The sequence below is a fragment of the Ictalurus punctatus genome, chromosome 17 (assembly GCF_001660625.3).
Source record: "Ictalurus punctatus breed USDA103 chromosome 17, Coco_2.0, whole genome shotgun sequence".
NCBI lineage: Eukaryota > Metazoa > Chordata > Actinopteri > Siluriformes > Ictaluridae > Ictalurus > Ictalurus punctatus.
In genome coordinates, this window is record NC_030432.2 from 5642126 (window position 1) to 5663849 (window position 21724).

Genomic DNA, 21724 nt, shown 5'->3' on the forward strand with positions numbered 1-21724 from the left:
GTACAAAATGATTCGAAATAAAGATGACAATTAAAATTCTATAAAACATTTTTTATTGCATCATTGTTATGCATTTATTATATACAGATGTTCATATTTACAATATTATCGAGGGAATCTTATAACAACTCTTATGGTATCTATATTCTAGGTGGATATATATTCGGCATGCTTATTTGGCTTGTCTCTCTCGCTCTCTGTGTGTGTGTGTGTGTGTGTGTGTGTGTGTGTGTGTGTGTGTGTGTGTGTGAGATAGATACAGGGCTCTTCTCATTTCTAATTGTGCTTCCTCGTTTCCTTTCCTTGCTTCCCTTCCACACATCTTGGCTCCTCTTTCTGAGGACGTGAGGAACGGTTGCAGGGATGGAAAGTGTAGACAGAGGAATCGATGGTAAAAATATGCTCCTAATGAGATGTCCTTGTTAATGAAGCGGCTCCTTAAAGTGATGACATTGATTGATGATATTCTTTACACAACACAGTGTGAGTTAAGTACAAACTGAATGAACTCAGTAAAAAACATTATTTTATACACTAAATGCTCATGTTCGTGCCACAACAAGTGGGTAGGTATTTGTCAGTCAAATATACTAAGAATGCACATTCAGTTGGATTTATTGTGGTCTTCGTTCAATTTATATCGTCTAATATTTTCAGTGTGCCAGATGAACGCACTTATATGGAGGCTTGCAGAATGTTCCAGATGTAAAGGTGGAGGTGGAGAACATGTACCTTAGGTTTGCGTCATGCCCTTTACAAGACTTTAAAGTCTGTGTGTCTTTTCACTCAAGAAGCTTCCCATCTCCACAATTCCTCTGAACACGTGTAACGAATTGGTAGGTCCTTAACGACGGCAGCTTTAATCGATTTCTTTCCTGAAGGGTGTAGGATACATGAGGCGAGGAGGCATCGATTAGAGTAGAGAGAAGTAGAAACCCATAATAAATCTACACATAAACTTTTACAGCCGGTAAGCCATGGAACCAATATGCTAATCCAACATATTTCTATTAATAATAATAATAAAAAAATTAAAATGCCCGTAATTATTTTTTGTTATTTTTATTATTACAAACTAATAATAATAACAATTCTGAATCATTGGCTCCATCCAGTTATTCATGTTCACTTTTGAAAAATATCCACACCAAAGGACGAATTCAAATTTATTTCCAGTGTTAGTCCTTTTAAATGTCTTCAAATGTAACAACCCCGTTATAAACAATGAAAACATTCACTCCAAAATATAATGCACATGTAGCACATTCAGAAGGACATTCTCTCCTGAATACAGTCTAGCGATAGTTCTGCACTCTTACTCTGTATTATGGTAGTAATAAAAAATAATCTACTTATGTAAACACATATGGTACAGTGTCCTGTTTCCTCTCCCTGCTCTTATATAATCAAATGCTACAAGCTAATGTTATCATCCAATTGAGACAGACAACATGAGGACACAATACTTAATACTGTTAAGGTATTAGTTCATACATGAACCACCAGATGGAGCCACTGTAATGGTTGAAACTCCAAATCAAATCCTTGCTCGAGGATTAGCATTTCCGTGCAAAAAAAAAAAAGAGTGACGGTGTTTCTCCGCGCAAACATCAGCAGTTCTCGCTGTTAAAGGAGGAGAAAATGAACGTGGGCTTCCCGGTACATCTGTGCAGACTAATATGGCTTTAGTCGGAGGCTACTGGAGGAGCTGAGAGCTGGCGCATTGGTATTGGGATCAGCAGCCCCCTCTGTGCCCACTGACACTGTCTGTGCAGAACATACTGACCTGTCCATAGACATGCATATACATATCACTTAACACAGGTGACTACATGAGACGTCTATGTACACAGATTTACAAGATCACATGCATTATGAAGCAAAGTCCTTTAAAAAAAAAAAAAGATGGAGGGGGAGAACGAGCTGCTTGCACATACAGGAGACCGGTACTCTCAGGAAACAAAACAACAGCAATAACAACAAGGACACAAATGAAATGAGCTGCATCAGGCACAGAACAGGCCCAGCTGTCAAACCAAGCAAATGACCGATCCACTGTTGAAAAAGCTTGTGATTATGGATGACATTTCACTACCATTCTGCAATTAGACAGAATGTTCAGAGAAATGCAGTCAAATATTTAAAAAAAAGAAAAAAAAAGAAAAGAAAAAGTCTGAAACAAAAGAAGTTAATCCTACTGTTGTTTCAGTTGAGATTAGGTTTCGGGAATGAAACATCACTGTAGTAGTTACTGAAGGTTTGATGAAAGGAAAAGCTAATTGAACGGCTTTGACCTGAAGGCATTGAATCACTCTCAACTAACACCAAAAGCTAGAGACTAAGGACTATTTTCTACACTATTTTGGTGTACTTTTGGTAAGAGTTTGGTGAAGACTTTTTTTTTTCTAATACAGTGTATGGAGCAGAAAACGTATAAATGGTGGTCTGTAGTTCGCAAAAACAGGCTGCACCATGTGTGAAAGTGATTTGCTCCTGGGGCTGGGCATCTACCAATGTGAATAGTGGGGAAAGACATGCTTTAGTCTATAGAGGAGACTGAATACTTTCTTGGTACATGGAACCAAGAAAGCAACTGAACCAAGTGACTCAGAAATGATTTGTTATTTTGGTATATAAGAAAGTAGCTTCAAATAGAGTTTGGAATAAATGAAAAGCAACACTAACTTGATAAAAAATACATCAAAGCTAGAGTGTGTAAGATTTTTCTGTTAGTTTGAGACTTTATAATAGTAATTCATCAGGGTCAGGGGTGTGGGGTCGGAACTGGTGAGAAATTTGTATGTATAGGTCTTGAGCCAGTTCAGGCATGTCAAATGTCATCGCACCCAAACTTTGGGAATGAAATAAGTCTGACTACATGGTGAGTGGCAGGAGTCAGCAGCCAATCAGCGGTCAATGTGTTCATAGCATAGGTGGATTGGAATGGAAGCATAGCATCAGGAGAATAGCATCAGTGGACTGGAATGGAAAACATTTCAAATCCAGGATACCAATCCAGCTGTTCATTTCAGTAACTGCTCTGATGCAGATATGATTATTGCCTACTGATGCATCCCAAAAATTTGTGCAATTTTTCTGCAGCTTGTGGAAATAACTGTCTGTTTGACACCTTCATCCAAACAGGGGTACTGGGTACAGGTCCTACTGTTTGGCAAAGTGTGAAAATGCCATAAGAGCATAACCAGAGGTCTTTCTATAAGGATCACGACAGATAAACCGGCCTTAAGATAACCTAACATCAGATTTCGAATATTAAGCACAAACAATATGGCATTAGCCAAAACCCCAGCTCTGCTAATAAAATAATATCAAGAATAATCTTTCAGCAGCTCGTTTCGCATACTGAACATATGGAGAAACAACCTCATCAATAATAAACAGAAGCTCAGATATTATGGATTCTCAAAGCTGTGAGAAGTATTCAGACGACTGGCCACTACTGATAACTTCCATTTGCCGACATGTCTGTGCCTTGAAGCAGCTCTTCAGCACATCCCTGATGAAAATGGGAGACAAAAATTGGATGTTGGAGAGGTTCTTGCAGACACTTACAGGTTATTGCACTGAGGAAACAGAGATGGAAAGAGAAGGGGGAAAAAGGAGAGAACAAGTCAGCCCTTTAAAGTCCCTGCCAGTGAGGTGGAGCGAGGACTCAGTAAAGCATGGCCCCGGCTGGCTGCCGTTCCTGACAGAAAAACACTCCACCATTCTTTTGACGAGGTGTTTGGTTTCCTTAGTCTGTAGGTTGCAGGTTGAAGGCTTTTTTGTGTTCAGGCAGAAGGGAATGACGTCTCTGACGGACATGCACATGCAGGTTCCGCCCTCACACCCCTGCTCACAGTGGCGTCGCTATTCCATTCCATTGCGCAGCATCTGATTGGCCGCAATAAGCATAACGCTGATGATGAAGGCCATGGCAAAGGCGCAGATCAGGCTCTTGCGCACACACGTCTGTCGGTTCTTCTTGGTTGGATGGACTGGAGTAAACAAAGGAGACAGAGACAACTTTTACTCATGAGTCAGCAGAACATATATACATTTTACTTCCAGTTCACAGTAGCTAGTAGAACTAGAATGACGGCAGGGCTGGGGAAATGATAGTTCACTTTCACTCATGGCTACATGAGTGCTTCGGGTTGAAAATGTTTTTAATCTATCTCTGGAACGCACAGTGAGACAGATTGTATGGCGTCTCACCCAATAATCATCCCCTTCCTCCTCTGTATCTGTAATTCTTGGCCTAATTACTGTAATGGCATGATAGCTGGGAGTGTGTACATGTGTGTGGTAAACCAATTCATACAAACCCTTTTGATTTGCCACAAGACAATTACTAATCCACAGGTTAATGTCAAACAGTTTCATAAGCAATAAATTCTAGATTTAGTAATATAATAAACAGAATAGGTGTGCTGTTATAAGAAATTAATCAATGAATTGGAGTCACTGTTACCATGCCAAAGTTGCTCATTTTCCTATAACAGCACATCCCAAAGTGTTTATTCCTCTTGTACGACAACAATTTGCCAACAACTACAATGTTTTATTCATTAAAGAATGTTATGGATTATCCATTTATAGTTAGATTTAAACAAGTTAGTTCCTGTTATCACTTACTTTACAGCAGCTATATATAGAGTCATTTCCTCATTGTCTCTTTTGGAAAGGAACAGCTTTACCTCTTACTGCTACAAAGCGATGAATTAAATAAACATATCCATACAGATAACTTCACGGTCAACAATTATATCACCATTTGCTTTGTTAAATAACATTTTAAAATCAGTTTATTAATAGGCTTTGATTATGTGGAACGTCCACCATGCAAGTCCCTGTGAATTATCGGTCACTACAAAAGCCGTAACATATCAGAACAAGTGCATTAATATAAACCTGTGACTTGGAATTACAGCTGGCACTATTGTCTGAGCTGCTGGTGTACAGGAAAATGACTCATCCCTTTCTGACCAATCAGATTCAAGAATTCAAATGTGCTATGGCATACGCATGTTTAAATGATCATTTGACATACAGTGGTGCTTGAAAATTTCTGAACCCTTTAGAATTTTCCATAGATCTCCATAAATATGATGTAAAACATGATCAGATTGTCACACAAGTCCTAAAAGAAGACAAAGAGAACCCAATTAAACAAATGAGAGAAAATGATTATACTTGGTCATTTATTTACTGAGTAAAATGATCCAATATTATGTAATATATGTATTATGTATGATATATATCTTTAGGTGGCAAAGTATGTGAACCTCCAGGATTAGCAATTAATTTGAAGGTGAAATTAGAGTTTAGAGGGGATTTCAATCGATGAGATGACAACCAGGTGTGAGCGAGTGCTGTTTTATTTCAACAACAGGGTTCTATCAAAGTCTGATCTTGTTTGGGGAAGTGTATCATGGCATGAACAAAGGAGATTTCTGAGGACCTCAGAAAAAGAGTTGTTGATGCTCATCAGGCTGGAAAAGGTTACTAAAACATCTCTAAAGAGTTTGGACTCCACCAATCCACAGTCAGACAGATTGTGTACAAATCTGTCTATGAACTGAATCTCAAGAGAAAGTGGGTCATGCAACAAGACAATGACCCTAAACACACAAGTCGTTCTACCAAAGAATGTTAAAAGAAGAATAAAGTTAATGTTTTGGAATGTCCAAGTCAAAGTCCTGACCATAATCCAATAGAAATGTTGTGGAAGGACCTGAAGCAAGCAGTTCATGTGAGGAAACACACCAACATCCCAGAGCTGCAGCTGTTCTGTACTGAGGAACGGGATAAAATTCCTCCAAGCCGATGTGCAGGACTGATCGACAGTTACCGGAAACGTTTAGTTACAGTTATTGCTGCACAAGGGGGTCACACCACATACTGAAAGCAGAGGTTCACTTACTTTTGCCACTCACAGATATGGATCATTTCCCTCGATAAATAAATGACCAAGTATAATATTTCTGTCTCATTTATTTAATTGGGTTCTCTTTGTCTACTTTAGGACCTGTGTGGAAATCTGATGAGGTTTTAGGTCATATTCATGCAGAAATGTCAAAAATTCTAAAGGTTTCACAAACTTTCAAGCACCAGTGTATATGTAATTAATCACATCTCTCATCAATATTCCTAACATTATTAGAACATAGTTCTTTATTGTTTAATGCTCACAGATTAGCGTAAGAAAGGTCATATTATTTGAATTTACTATTCTTAAGTGTCATAATAAATGATTGATAGCAACAAACATGAACATGGATGTCCAACATGAGGTGTGTAAGTATGATCATAAGCCCAAAAATGCAGAGTTACTGTCAGGAAATTTCAAGTTTCAAGTGTGTAGATTATATGAAGACTTCAAGGCTAGTCAACAATAAAAGACACAACTATGTTTACACAAGTGTCCAGAGAAGACACTGCATACCTCTGAATCTAGGTGGAAGTGTATCAGGCAGCTGTGAGCTGTGATCATGTACCCCTTTCACTCACATTATAATAAAAAGAACTAAAAAATTTTCCTTGACAATTATCCGTCCATCCATCTTCTACCACTTACTCCTTCTTCAGGGTCACAGGGGAACCTGGAGCCAATCCCAGGGAGCATCGGGCACAAGGCGGGGTACACCCTGGACAGGGTGCCAATCCATCGCAGGGCACACTCACATACACATTCACACACTACGGACACTTTAGACACGCCAATCAGCCTACCATGCATATCTTTGGACTGGGGGAGGAAACCAGAGTACCCAGAGGGTACCCCCGCAGCACGGGGAGAACATGCAAACTCCACACACACATGGACTCAAACCCCAGGCCCTGAAGGTGTGAGGCGAACATGCTAACCACTAAGCCACCGTGCACCTTCCTTGACAATTATGCTTGAAGTAAAAATATATATATATATGTATGTGAAATGTTGAAAAACTGCTGAATGCAATTTCATAACTGCTTCAGGAGCCCTTATGTACTGAAATAATATTTTTATGACTTTTGTCTAGAGGAACCTTCAGTTTGACATGAGGGGAAAAAAAAGCTTCTGACTCATAAATATGAAAGACCTTCATACTTAGAGAAGTCTACTTCTTCATTTCCTTCCTTGTGTTTTAATGACCCGGGATAAGCGGCAGAATGTTCTGCCTCAAGCTGCAGAGCGGCCTATTCATTCTGCATTTTTATAAGGGCATACACCATTAAACAGCCAACGCACCACAAGCTATTGCAATACACAGGCTTATTTTATTTTATTTGGCTTGTGTTTGGTTCGTTTTTCTTCGGTTCAACCTAGAAGAGTCGTTTTCACTCAGTGAATAACTCACTGGTGAAGTTTTTCGGGATCTGCAGTTTGATACACGAAAACATGGACCAGTGAATTTCATGCACTGCCTGAGATTAGAACGGCAGGAACAAAAACTATTCAGCTATGAATAAGGAAATGAGTGTGTATTCTGCTGATAAGGTATATGTAAATGAACATTTTTTTACCACCTCTTTTTAAATGCTGCTGGCAGTTTACTATGGTAAATATACTAAACTGTTACGTCAAGGAACCTTCTAAATATGGCCCCCCATAATCCATGCAGATTGTGGGAAAAAAAAACTGTGGGATAGTGTTTGTGAATCTGCAACACAGTTTCATTTACAGGATAGGAGCATGGAGTGCGTGCCCCTTCATTACCACCGTGCCCCCATCTGCATCCCCATTGAGTAGCATAGTCAACACCACAATCCCTCTCAGGGCTTAAGGTCTCACAAATTTCAGGCCCTGAAAAAATTGAGCCAAGTTCGTTCCCTCTTTAACACAGGGACAATCCAAAAAGTTACCCCACCACTCAGAATAAGGGGATCTACTAAAAAAAATAAAAAAATAAGTATATATATATGATTTCTTTTCTATAATTGAGAGGATTGAATTGGTTCCTGAAAGTTCTCCCCTTTCTAATGCTAAAGTTGTTAGATGCTATTCATGTTGTTAGATGCTATTCACCAGTCTCATGTAGCCATGAGACTGGTTCTTATCAATGGACTTGAGCAATGCATACTTCCAGTGCATGATGTGAGCGGGCCATTATGTTCGATCGCAGATCCTGTTAAAGGATACTTTAATAGGCCTGTTGGAACCAAGGGGCTGTAAGAGATCCTCCATTCGGCCTGCGCCTGAATCCCAGGCTCAATTAAAAGAGACATATTCTTGTCTCAGCAATGGACCTTAACCCACCTGAAATGCAAAGCATTTCTCACAAAAGGGCTATGCCTAGGAATGGTTTCCAATTAGGGAGAGATGGTCATCATGGACACCTCTCGCACTTTAGTGCTGGGAGCAGTGTGGTGTCACAAGGGGCATATGGAACCGCAATGTAAGGTCAGAACCAATCTATATGCTAGAATTGATGGGGCCTTGCTGACCCTTAGGTTCTTCCTACCTGCTCCAACACACTATGATGTCCTGATCTGTTTGAGCAGTGGAGTGATGGTCAGGTACATAAATCATCAGAGTGGCATGAGGTTGAAAGTGACTACGCAGAAGCATGGACCCGGGATGGCCAGTGAGGCCCTGGTTACCACTGCTGCTCTCACTAGTGGTTGCAATGCCAGAAAAACTCCCTCCATGTGTAGACTTGTTGTTTCAGATGAAAAGGGACTTGTGACACCACAGTCTATCTACACCTGTGGGTTTTGCCGCTCGGACTGATGGGCGCTCGATGACTGCATTGTAGCAGTCCAGGAAATGGTCCTGAATGCTGGCGCTCCAAGTACATGGGCGTTGTATGGTCTAAAATTGGAACTTGGGAAAAATTGTTTGCACCTGGGCTCATAGGCCTATCCACCACACTCCCCCCAAGAGCCAGGCATGGGATCTCTTCTGGCTCCTGTCCATGCCTGTTTGGAGTCTCTTAAGAATTTTTGCTGGCAATCACCTAAGCTCAAAGGGTGAGAGAACTGCATGTCTTGGTGACAAGCTTGCCCTGTATGAGTTCCTGCCTAGGAAAAGTTCACAACTTTTTGAACTAGGTGATGGACCCTGCAGCATTTTATAAAAGACAATCTACAGTCTAATGTTCCCTTCTGTCCAATTTAATATTCATTTACCTGTTACCTTATAAATTTTACAGATATTGCGTGTAAATGCCTGCTATGTTCTAATGTTCTAATAATATCTCATAAAGCTCTAATAATGTGGTATATCTAATTCCTTTATAACTTGTAATCACGCTGTAATAACACACACACATGTTTATTCAGAGATTGTTGTGGCAAGGGGATTCACCTCACCTCCCTCAAACTCTGTATGGCAGTTCCCTGAATTCTCATTCAGGCTCTCCTCCTCGTTAATGATAATGTTCTCAATGTCCTTCATTGTGAGGTGATCCCGGAAGGCATGGAACAGAATGTGCTTGAGTTCCTCCAATGTTATCCGCTGCATGTCAAACTGCAAAAAAGAAGCAGAACAACATCAGGAAAATTATTTTATTAAACCTTGATTTTGGACACTTTACTTAGGTCACAAGAGAACTGGTACAGCTTCATATGAATATGCCACACTGTATATATATATTAGAGATGCACAATACTAAATTTCTCAGCCGATACCGATAACCGATTATTCAGAGTGATATCGGCCGATACCGATAACCAATACCGATAGTTCTGCCTTTTATTCCTTCTTTTAAATGAATAATAATTAATTACACAATTCTGAAGGAAATGCAAATAAAAACTTTATTCTCTCCATGTGAACAAGTTGTTTCACAGTAACTGGTCTCAAACACAAAACACATGACTCTAATTAACATTAACACATGAACTCAATTCTGAAGATTAAAGTAGGATTATTAACTCATTGAATGTTATTAATTCATATTAACATGGCCTGAATTCTATAAAACCTCCTGTTAGTCTCACATTCACTCACCACAAACAAAAGCATTTCTACTTCATCACTAACATCAAACTGTTAATATATAATATCAACTTTTTTATATTTTAACATTAACTGGATATGAAATATATTACTCTACCAATATATTTTTCTGTGCAATATATACTTTTTTGCCACTCATCTTCATTTAAATCTTTCAGTAGTGTACTGGTGCTTTAATTCAGCACGAGCAGCTCGGCAAAAAAAATAATTAGATTCAACGCCGAAACTCCCGCTTCACTGCTGCAGCGTCCGGTGTAAAATTTGATCAGTGCAGAGATTACAGAGATTTAAAAATGCGGTTTTGTCGTCATTCCACACAAGAGACATCATCTTTATAAACATCACGAAATCAATGTGTTTTCCCGCCCTCTTTTGATTGACAGGATATAATCGGCCCCGATCATCGGATGTTTTTAAATTATCGGCCCATAGCATGAAAAATTGCCTTTATCATCGGTGATGATTGCCTATACATCGGTGCATCCCTAATATATATATATATAAAATATCTGAAGATTCTATTATTTTCAGTAGGTTCTTGGGTGTCCTTTACTTATACTTTTTTCCTGTGTCATTACGCTTTATTACACATAATTTTATTTATGGACTTTAATGTTTGGATTTCTTTATATTTGTGGATTTGTTGAGTTAATACTGAAGTCTGGTGAAAATTTCATGTGAATAACCTCATTGGAAATATATTTACTGAAAAAAATGTTGATGCGTTCAATACTTATTTCCACCACTGTAATCAGAGAGAGCTCTTGAACAGAATGACACAAAGCTTTTCTGTATGGTTTTCTGAAAGTAACCTTATTGGACCGTTTTCTTGGCAACAACATCACTACTATGCACTATTATGAGTCCTTGTCTGAAAAACGAGCTTGTGCTGAGAACAGAATATGCTCGGTTAACCGTTCACAAGGAATTCAAGACCTCTCTGCTGGTAATTCAAGAATTCTCTGCTAGTAATGTGTTATTGCAAGCAACATAGAAGGACATTTTGTTGCATTGCTTGTGCCTTGCCTTGCACTCCTTTCGTGTGGTGTGGAAAAGCATTTAAAGTTAGCAGCAAATGCTGCTTAGCTAGAGGTGAGTGTAGTGGGAAAAGGTGCAGTGGGACATATAAGAGATAAGGTAATTGACAAAATTGTAAGAAAATTAGATTAAAGATAACAGAAAATGGTTAGTTAAGTTAAAAAAAAAAAACATACCGGTTTACCCTTGCACAGAAAGGCTTTGAGTAAACTACAAGGTTTGGAATAAAATTACCATTACAGATAAATATGCCATGAATTGGCATATTAGAGCCACAAGAAGCTTTCTCATAAATACTTTTCTACTTGGAATTTCCGTCTCAGTATCAGTGCTTACCAATTTATTTATTTTTTCTGATTGCGTTTCTGTCTCTCTCATGGTTATGTTTAATCTTGCATACATATTCTGTGTGACCCATTTTTGATGAGAATGTCATGCATGGCCTTTATCATCATCATTCATCAGAAAAATTATGCTATAACTTGATATGGGCGATGACTATATTTACTCATGAGGCTGTATTCCAGTTTCATGGCTTAGTCCTGCACAGCAACAATGGACTGATGCAAGGTTTGCACTACATTTATCATAACACATAAATATGCCATGAATTGGCATATTAGTGCCTTCAGAAATTGGTCTCCTATAGCCCAAAGACGCCAAGATCAAATTACATGTTTTTCTGAACTGAAAATGGTGCCACTGTTGCACCATATAGCATTTTAAAATCTGGTTATCCCCAGAAGAGAAAAATTTTATTTAAATATTATGAACTTTTAAAGCGTCCACTCCAATTCCAAATGATCATTCATCACTCAACTGAGCACTGTTCACTTTTACGTTTAGCCAATTTAGTCAGTTTTCTTCCATTTCTTTTAAAAAACTTTGTCCACTGCCATCTCTACATCAGAGACAACGCATGCACATTGTGGATAATTTAACAGCTGGTATTTGGACAGTTTACAAACTGAATTGATTAGGATTTGCTATGGAATACAACCAACGCAACATGATTAAAGCATGACATTCACTGTGTGAAGAAAGCACACTTAAATAACAATCTAACAATTAAAACATCGACAGGTAGAATGCCTGTCAAAGCATGATATCGACAGAAAAACCCAATTTTGGTTGAGATTTTTTGGCGAGTTTTTTTGTGAGGCTTGACATTACATTGAGGGTGTCACTACAATGAATAATCCTTTGAATTATTCATTCATTCGTTCTTTCGTTCATTCATTCTTAACAGAATGAATTAATGAAACCCAGCCACAGATTTGAGTTATTTCTGTTGAATCCCCAAATAGTTTTCAGGTCAACTGTAAGATATCTTTCCTGAGATGCCGGTCCTGGGTCAGCCCCAGCAACTCAGTCCAGTGAGACAGGGAGAACAGCCCAATCGAGAAGTTTGGTACTGTAGCCTATACTGTGTGTGACTGAAGGCATGTACACCATATGGCCAAAAGTATATGTACACCTGACCATCACACCCATATACACTTTCTGAACATCCCATTCCAAAACAATGGTCATTAATATGGAGATGCTACCCCCTTTGCCGCTATAACAGACTCGACTCTTCTGGGAAGGCTTTCCACACTATTTTGGACCATGGATGCAGGGATTTGTGCTCATTCACCCAAAAAATTATTCAATTATTCTTATTATTTTTAATTATATACCTCATAAGTGAGGTCAGGCCCTGATGTTGGGCAAGAAGGCCTGACATGCAGCTGGTATTCCAGTTCATCCCAAAGATGTTCAGTGGGTTGAGGTCAGGGTTCTGTGCTGGGTTCGAGTTCTTCCAAACCAACCTTGGCATACAATGACTTTATGGACCTTGCTTTGTGTATAGGGGCATTGTCATGCTTGAATAGGTTTGGGCTAGTTTGAGCAAAAGGAAATCTTAATGTTACCACTTACAAATAGATTCTAGACAACTGTGTTCTTTAAACTTTGTGGCAACAGCTTGGGAAGGGTTCACACAGGGATGTGATGGTCAGATGTCCACATACTTTTGGCTATATGATTGTATCTAGTCCACACCATTCCATCATACTCAATAACTCAGGCTCTTTCCTTACCAGTGAAGTTCACCAATTTTGTATTGTTTGTGTGGCATTGTTCTTTCCTTTAGCAATCTTTTTATCTGACATCTCCTATCAGATCTGTTTACCAAGGTGGGCTCTGCTGGATGCATTAAGTGGCTGTTGACATAGTGATGTTCTCCATGACAAGCTCTTGATAAATGCTGATAAATAAAATAAAAAAAAACACTGATAAATGCAAATTTAAGTGGCTTTAAAATTTTTATTCATAACTATTTTAATTTAAATTTGTCCAAATTCACCAAATGTGAAATTGTTCTTGTTCAGTCATTATACTAATAACTTGGTAACTTGGTTGGTAGGAAATCATCATTAGAAAGCCAGTAACAGACAATGCAACACTAAACCCATATGTGCTTTTCTCACAAAACTCATCTAAATTCTAGCTCAGTATTATATACTGAAATAGTTTGTTTCAAGTTTACTCAAAATGAAAATGGATGCCAGGCCAAGCATCTTATTTATGGGGCTCATAAGGAAACACAACAGGGTATTACAGTAGCTGTCAAGCTCATAAATTATTACAGCCCCAGTATGCATGCTGCCACTGTTATTATTTTATTGCTCCTTCAACAAAATAGCAAAGGTTAAAAGAGGTTGTACCACTAGCTAAACTATGAAACTGACCAGCCCTCTCCACCTCTAACTGATGTTATACTTATCAGACTTGAGAACACATTGAGGTTGGCCTGGTGAATACTAATTTACATTTTGAGTAGACAAATGGTCTAACAGACTAAACAATGGTCCAAACTGGCTGAATACAAGACATTAGGTGAAAACGCTACACTGTTGTGGTCTTGGATACTTCAGTTTCCCTGCCTTGGAAAACATCTCAGAAAGAGAGCAAACCAGACAAAATTAGACCTGTAATGAAGGATTCCTGTTTGTCTTCTGGTTTACCTTTCTTTCGCTTTATATTTACTTCCTCCGATTCTTGAGATCCAGGCCATGAAACGGAAGTCTGGTCTTTCCTGATGAGAGTTGAGATTGTTCTGGGTTTTTTAAGAGACGGAAGAAACCTTGATTGAATGTGACCTTCAGCTGGAGAAATACCATTACTTGGCTGCATTGGTGCCCGATTTCTTCTACATTTTCTTCTCAGCTTTGAGCTGAGAAAAACTGACTTGATGCCGAATCTCCCGCTTCACTGCTGCGGCGTCCGTAAAATTTTAGCAGCGCAGAGATTATAGAGATCACAAACTGCAGTTTCGTCGTCATTCCACACAAGAGACACCTTCTTCACACACAGCACGGAATCCATGTGTTTTCCTGCCCTCTACTGATTGACAGGATATAATCGGCCCTGATCATTGGATGTTTTTAAACTATCGGCCGAAACGATTATTGGCCGATACATCGGTGCGTCTTTAATACTATATATATATATATATATATATATATATATATATATATATATATATATATATATCATCATATGAAAATGTCAGTCTCACCTTCGATAGGTAAATGGCATTGGGCCTTCAGGATAGAGGGATAGAGGTGCGCACTGTTCTATTATCTGTTCTCTACTCTTTATTTTAATCTCTGAAGTACACAAACACAGTTGGACTGAATTTTCCACATAATCACCCTGTTCAGTGGTTCCATGAGGCCGAGACCTGGAACTGAGCTGCCAGCTTTCAGAGTTATCACTGCACTCCTCCAAGCTCATGGCATGCTTTACATCAAACAGTTCCACTGGCCTAGGAAAGTCATGAAATCCAAGTGGCATTTCAGTTCTTTTCATTCCTTGTCTTCTTGGCACAATAAATAACTGAATTTGTCTTCCAGCATATATTCATGTATCATTTTAAATGGCATCTTTTTCTGATATGAGCTGTACTTAAGTCATCGCAATACAAATCAACGAATGTAACAGTTAATGGCTGCATTGGATAGCCCAAAAATAAAAGGCGAGGTACAATGTCTCACCCTGGGACATTATTGACTTCTCTGCATGAGAGGTTAGTTGAGCTGAGCTTAGTGGGATTCCACTCTCAAGCCACTCCTATTGGCCAACATTGGTTTATTGATGCATGTGTCACGCTGTGCATTGGTCTGATTAAGAACCTATCAACATGCCACCCGGATCTCTTCCATCATTTCAGTGCACTCTGAGTGTGTATGTGTGTGTGATAGAGAGAGAGAGAGAGATTGAGAGAGAGAGAGAGAGAGAAAGGAAGAAACAGAGAGAGACACTGAACAAGTGAATGATTCAGTCATAAAAACAGTTATTTACAGTGCAGTGAAAAAATATTTGTCTGATTTCTTCTGTTTTTCTGTACATACATGCTAAATAGTTTTAGATCTTCAAATGAAATACAATGTAAAACAAAGGCAACCTGAGTAAAGACACAATAGTTTTTATTTATTGAAGAAAAAAAACATTATCCAACACCTATCACCAATGTGAAAAACTAATTGCCCTCTTAAACTTAAAATCTGGTTAAGCAACCTTTAGCAGCAATAACTGCGACCAAACGCTTCCAATAACTGGAGATCAGTCTTTCACTTACTTCTAGGACCAGGACTTACTCCTTTGCTTTGGATCATTGTTTTGCTGCATAATCTAGTTGCACTCGAGTTTCTTACAGACTGAAGACTGGACATTCTCCTTTAGGATTTCTGGTAGAGAGCAGAATTCATGTTTCCCTCAATTACTATAAGTTGTCCAGGCCCTGAAGCAGCAAAACATCCCCACACCATCACACTTCCACCACCATTCTTAATCGTAGGTATGATTTTCTATTTGTGGAATTCTCCACAGAACATTCTCCCAAAAGGTTTGAGGATCATCAAGGTGTGTTTTGGCAACATTCAGATGAGCCTTAATGTTCCTCTGGGTTGGCAGTGGTTTTCACCTCGCCTCTCTTCCATGGATGCCATTTTCCCCCAGTGTCTTTCTGATAGTGAAGTCATGAACAGTGACCTTTATTGATGCAAGAGAAACCTGTAGATCCTTTGATGTTGTCTTTTTGTGACTTGTTGGATGAGCCGTTGCTGTGCTCTTGGAGGAATTATGGAAAGTTGGACACTTCTGGGAAGGTTCACTGCTGTGCTGAGTTTTTTCATTTGGAGATAATGGCTCTCGCTGTGGTTCTTTGGAGTCCCAGAGCCTTTGAAATAGCTTTGTACCCCTTCCCAGACTGATGTATTTCAATCACCTTCTTCCTCGTCATTTCTGGAATTTCTTTCAACTTTGGTATAGTGTGTTACTGGGTAAGAACTTTTAACCAACTTCATGCTGTTGAAAAAGTTCTATTCAAGTGTTGATGTGATTGAACAGGGTTTGCAGTAATCAGGTCTGGTTGTGTCTAGTCCAGCTGAACCCCAGCTAAATTAGTAACTACTGGGCCAAATACATTTTCACACTGGCCCAGTTGTTATTGGATAACTTTTTTGCCACAATAATAAACATTATCATTTAAAAACTGTACTTTGTGTTTACTCAGGTTGCCTTTGTTTTATCTTAGATTTTGTTTTAATTTCTGAAACCATTTAACATGAGATACACAAAAACAGAAGAAATCAGGATGGGGGAAAATACTTTAATTTCTAACCCAATTAAATTTCTTTTCATTTTAAATTAAGGGACATTATCACTATCTACACAATTTATTACTAAACATTCATTCTCAAATGGCATTCTTCACTCTTAAATTTCATTTTATTGCCCTAGTATCTTTATATATGCAGTAGCATTTATGATGCAGTGTGTGGCGTATGGTCTGAGCACTGACAGGCTGACCCCCCCACCCCTCTGTAGCAATACTGGCAGCACTCATACGTCTATTTCCCAAAGATAACCTCTAGATATGACGCTGAGCATGTGCACTCAACTTCTTTGGTCAACCATGGCGACGCCTGTTCTGAGTGGAACCTGTCCTGTTAAACCGCTGTATGGTCTTGGCCACCGTGCTGCAGCTCAGTGTCAGGGTCTTGGCAATCTTCTTATAGCCTAGGCCATCTTTATGTAGAGCAACAATTCTTTTTTTCAGATCTTCAGAGAGTTCTTTGCCATGAGGTGCCATGTTGAACTTTTCCCACAGGTAAATGGGAACATCCGCAGGGACACCTAAACTTTCTGTTTTACTTCATAATTCAAAGGGTTGCATTAAGTATGCTTCAATTACTCATGTGTTTGCTTCAGTTAGAAGTGTCCAGCTCATACAGTATATGGCATTATGATAAGTGTAGCGTTATATAAAGTTTAAAGATTAAACTGTTATATTTATGTAATGGAGGATAGAGCCATTTGTTTTCAGACTTTGACAGGACTGCCAGCATGTCTACTGTAGTAGTGACCAATGTTTCAACATATTCACACAGTGAGTGATGTCTTGCAGCAGAAATGCTGACAGAAATACAAAGCAGCGATGAGCACCTGAGGAAAACACCTACTCAATCATTTTCTGACTTGCAGGAGCACCGAAACTAAGAGATTTCTCATTTCCAGAAGGCATAGGAAAGGGGACAGCACATTAGGACAGAAACAGAATTAAACGGACATACTATACAACATTTTTTACACTTCCTTCTATGTACTAGTAAGATTTTATTTTTGACAACCATGATGAAAATCCTTCCATGTATATTTCTGAGTTAGAGTCTTTATGACTCTACTTCCATTTCCAGTTTCCTCAGAATGTCATAAAACAAAACTGGATTCTTGGTCATAGAGGGCCAGAACACTAACACTACACAGCCCAGCCACTGAAGAACCCCACTCTCCTAAGAAAATTAAAACAAGCAACAGGGTACGAACGCTTGGTACGGTGATAACACTCAATACTTCACAAAGTCATGGTGTTCAAAAAGTCTCTTATATAGCGTGGAGTGACTGAGTGTGAGATTGGCAACAGGTGTGTGTGATTAGAATTCCAGAGAAGGTGAACGTGTGTGTGGGAAGTGTAGTCCATGGCGGCCATGTTCGTGGTCACACGAACATGGCCGAACACCTTGGAGGTGTGACCTACACATGGGTAATTATAATATATGAATGGACTGCCCAGAAACTCAACCTATTCAGTCATTTAATTATGTTAATAATTTAATTTGCTTACCCTGACTACGCCCCCTTATATAAACACATGCATAATAATATGTCTATATACAAACTGATATTACAATGAATTCTTGAATCTGTTGGATAATTACCCGGAAACATTGCATATGCTTGTGAAGGAAATCTGTGAATGAGAAGCACTTCCATTTACCAAAGTCCCATTGAAAAACAGCCCTAAGTGCACAAGAGTTATTATCTGCCAGTCTGCTTGACTAAGCTCTTATTACCCCTGTCTGGGAAAAAGCAGACCATATGTACTTATATTGTAAAAGTGCAGCTCTGCAAAAATAGTGATCACAATCTCACAACAGCTTATCCATTATGCAACAGCACTGAACCCCCATCTCCCACCATAATTTAGCGTTCGAGGGTTTTTAAATCCACCTTTTCAACATCATGAAACAAAGAATGCCATGTTATAGAAAGCAAGGATTTTAGGGTTTGATACAAATAAAATGACCAAAGACAGATATGCTGATTTGACAAGCAGAAGACCATATTACTTGTACACGTAGCTGTAACTTCACACCTGACAGCAATAAATCTCTGAAATAGCCTGTATTTCAAAAATGGAGCACAAATTTTATGCACCAGATGAAGGACTATTCTCAGAGGGGAGATGGAACAAATGGAACCAAAACTTAAAAACTGCATTTGTCTTCATCTCAAAGTTTTCTGACCAACCCCGGAAGTCACATTCACTCTGTCACTGCACACTACAGATACAAATACATTCGGTTTGCACTGTTGTTAGGGAGCGTGACCATAAAAATGGCACTGTTGTCAGTGGACAAGTCCATGATATTCTTGTCAAGGGATCTCTGTCCTGAAATAAAAACAAAGTTGTCAAAGGATGTATCCTTTAAAGATATTGCTGTCAGTTGATATGACCCTAAAAGGGCATGTCCCAAAATGACAACATTGTCAGGACCTTGTCTCTAAAAATGACAGTGTTGTCAGTGGACACATGAAATTGTCATCCATTGTCGGCTCACAGCCATGCCTAGGTGATCAAAGAAAAAGCTCTCACAATAGACTTTGAGTACAAACACTCATGCACAGTGTTTTCAGTACAAACACTCATGCAAATTGGAAAGCTGTGGTCTCTCCATGGAAAGTGTCCTCATTAGGTCATCTCAGCCTAATCAGTCATTTAAAAAAAAATAAAAATAAATAAAAAAATCTAACTCTGTCAAACTACATGGTGTCTGAAACGTCAGGAACCAATGGGAATATGTTGAGCAAATATGTTGTTCCAAATATGTTGAACTAAATCCAAAAAAACATGATACAGCGGCTGAGAAAGTGCATAACGCGTAAAGGTGAACATGTAGAAAGTACGTATGCTGTAAATAATAAAAATACAAAACTCAAATATTACATAGATGTAATTTTACTCTCTTTGGTTCCTGTCTTTTCAGACACCCTGCATATCAAAGATAGGCACATCTGCTCAACAAACATAAAATTCAAGGACGACTGAAAGTGATGCATAACATCAGAAGCATGATGGCGGTGTGCTTCAAGAAGCGTTCAGTGTTAATGAACTGTGTCGTGTTAGTTACATCACACATGTTTAGGACATTGAAGACATCAGTGAATCATGACATCTTTCAAACTTTGTACCAAAGATTTACTTGACAGATCTTTAACAGTTCTATAGCAAAGCCATATCTTGTTCTGATATAAATGATAAAAAACTATAAATAACACTTTCAGCAGTAACAATATACTGTAGGAGATGTATGTAGGGGTGTGATGGCAAAGTGATGGCATAAACCAAAAAAGCTAACACTAGCTAAATTTCACAACAATTTGCAATTGACTGTATGACCTTAGTGAACACTTGAAGTAGCTTGGTACGGTTAGCCAGTCACTCATATTTAAACGTACAACACCACCAGAACGAGTAGAGCATAAAAGAGCACTTCACCACCATTCAGACGGGGAACTTACTGCCAGTGTCAGAGCTAGATGAAAATCTTGGAAAAACTGTATTTACTGAGCAGACTCTTGCTCCAATTCTGACCTTCTTCAGCACAAACTTAAATCAAGGTGGTGACTTTCAATTTGACCAAATTCAGGCTTCAAACCTGCACAACGGGATTCAATGGCAGAATGTTGTCCACACATATATACAGTCACTGGTTTGAACGCAACTGCACTCAGTATTAGTTTGGTCTTTCCACAATAAGCTTGCCAACTAGCAGCACAATGTAACAAAGCTGTCATGTACAGTGTAATTGGCTGTATAAAACCCAGTTCAAACATAGTGAAATTTTTTAAATATAAATTTTACAAATAAATAATAATACTAATAATACTACAGTTTATATATATATATATATATATATATATATATATATATATATATATATATATATATTAACTGTCCATTTTTATGTTGTTTTGAAAAGATAATTCAGTCACAATGCCTTCTGGGACATTCTATGAGTGTTCCCATTCTCCATAAGTCCACAGTCAAGTTTACTCTAATGAAATTCACCAGAACTTGATAAACAGCCTTTAATTAACACACCAACTTAAATTTCCCAAGTGAAAGAGGAGGACAGCACATTAAAACACTAATGAAAACGACACTGGAAGAATCAGGAGAATTGGCGAGTACAGCCGGACCGGATATCAACCCTCACCGTATCCATGGTGCACATCAGACCAATGGTTGTGGTGTGGATCTCAAGCAGCCAGATGGATTGTATCAATACTGGACAACCTGTCAAAGATGTCATATCAAATGGACCCCAGATGTGTTTGTCAGGATGAGCACTTGAAGGGTTTCCTCTGGCTCTCTCTCCATGCTCCTCTGACCTTTTCTTTTAAATTTGCTTTATTTCTCACATACAGAGGACCTCCATCGCTGCCTGTGAAGCAGTGCTCACCAGACTGCAAATCAATGTGACCTTTCCAATGCACCACTTTCTATAATAGAAAGCAGGTCTGCTTTGTGCACTGAATACTTCGAGACCTCTCTGCCATGGATTTTGTGGGCCAGTTGTACAACCTAATTAAATCAATAAGCATTATGTAAAACACTTCATGCGCTATAGTTTCAGAAACTAGTGTTGAAACAGTTTAGTGTTTAACTACAGAAGCTCGAGCTACAAACTCTAATTACTGAATGCCATGTATTCTTAAAACCGGACTTGATATCTGTACTTAGATACACACTCAGAACCACGTTATGTTGCTGTTTATCTAAAACCACTGAACACAGTACGGAACTTACGATCCTTGCATTTAATGTTTCTCAGTCAAGCAGAGGAAAGTGTTGGGAAGTGTTTTCATATCTGAAATGAAAATCAACACATAGGCATTCAAAGGCATTCCTCTGGCCCCTTATTTCATTATGTGCACAGCGTCATCTCCTAGAAGCCTGCAGATAGCACACTAAAGACAGTGCACATTACCATCCGACACATGCAAATTTATACCTCCTCATCTGCAGTCCATCTCATGGACAGATGGAGAGTAGGCTACAGCACTGCTGTGTATGCAAGGCTGAAAACTCAGTTCAACACCTTGGCAATCAGTATCCGATTTCTG

General features: G+C 38.8%; 1 protein-coding gene across 2 annotated transcripts in view; it reads right to left on the reverse strand.

Moving 5' to 3' along the window:
* Window positions 1–64: 64 nt before the first annotated feature.
* The window catches only part of caln1 (calneuron 1), a 58169-nt gene continuing 36509 nt past the window's right edge, over window positions 65–21724 (reverse strand). For both annotated transcript variants that reach the window (XM_017490246.3, XM_017490245.3), the window contains exons 5-6: window positions 9298–9454; window positions 65–3998 (exon numbers count right to left, since the gene is read on the reverse strand). In XM_017490246.3, the coding sequence (XP_017345735.1) occupies window positions 3871–3998; window positions 9298–9454 (285 nt within the window). In that variant the 3' untranslated portion in view covers window positions 65–3870. The remainder of the gene's footprint in view (window positions 3999–9297; window positions 9455–21724) is intronic.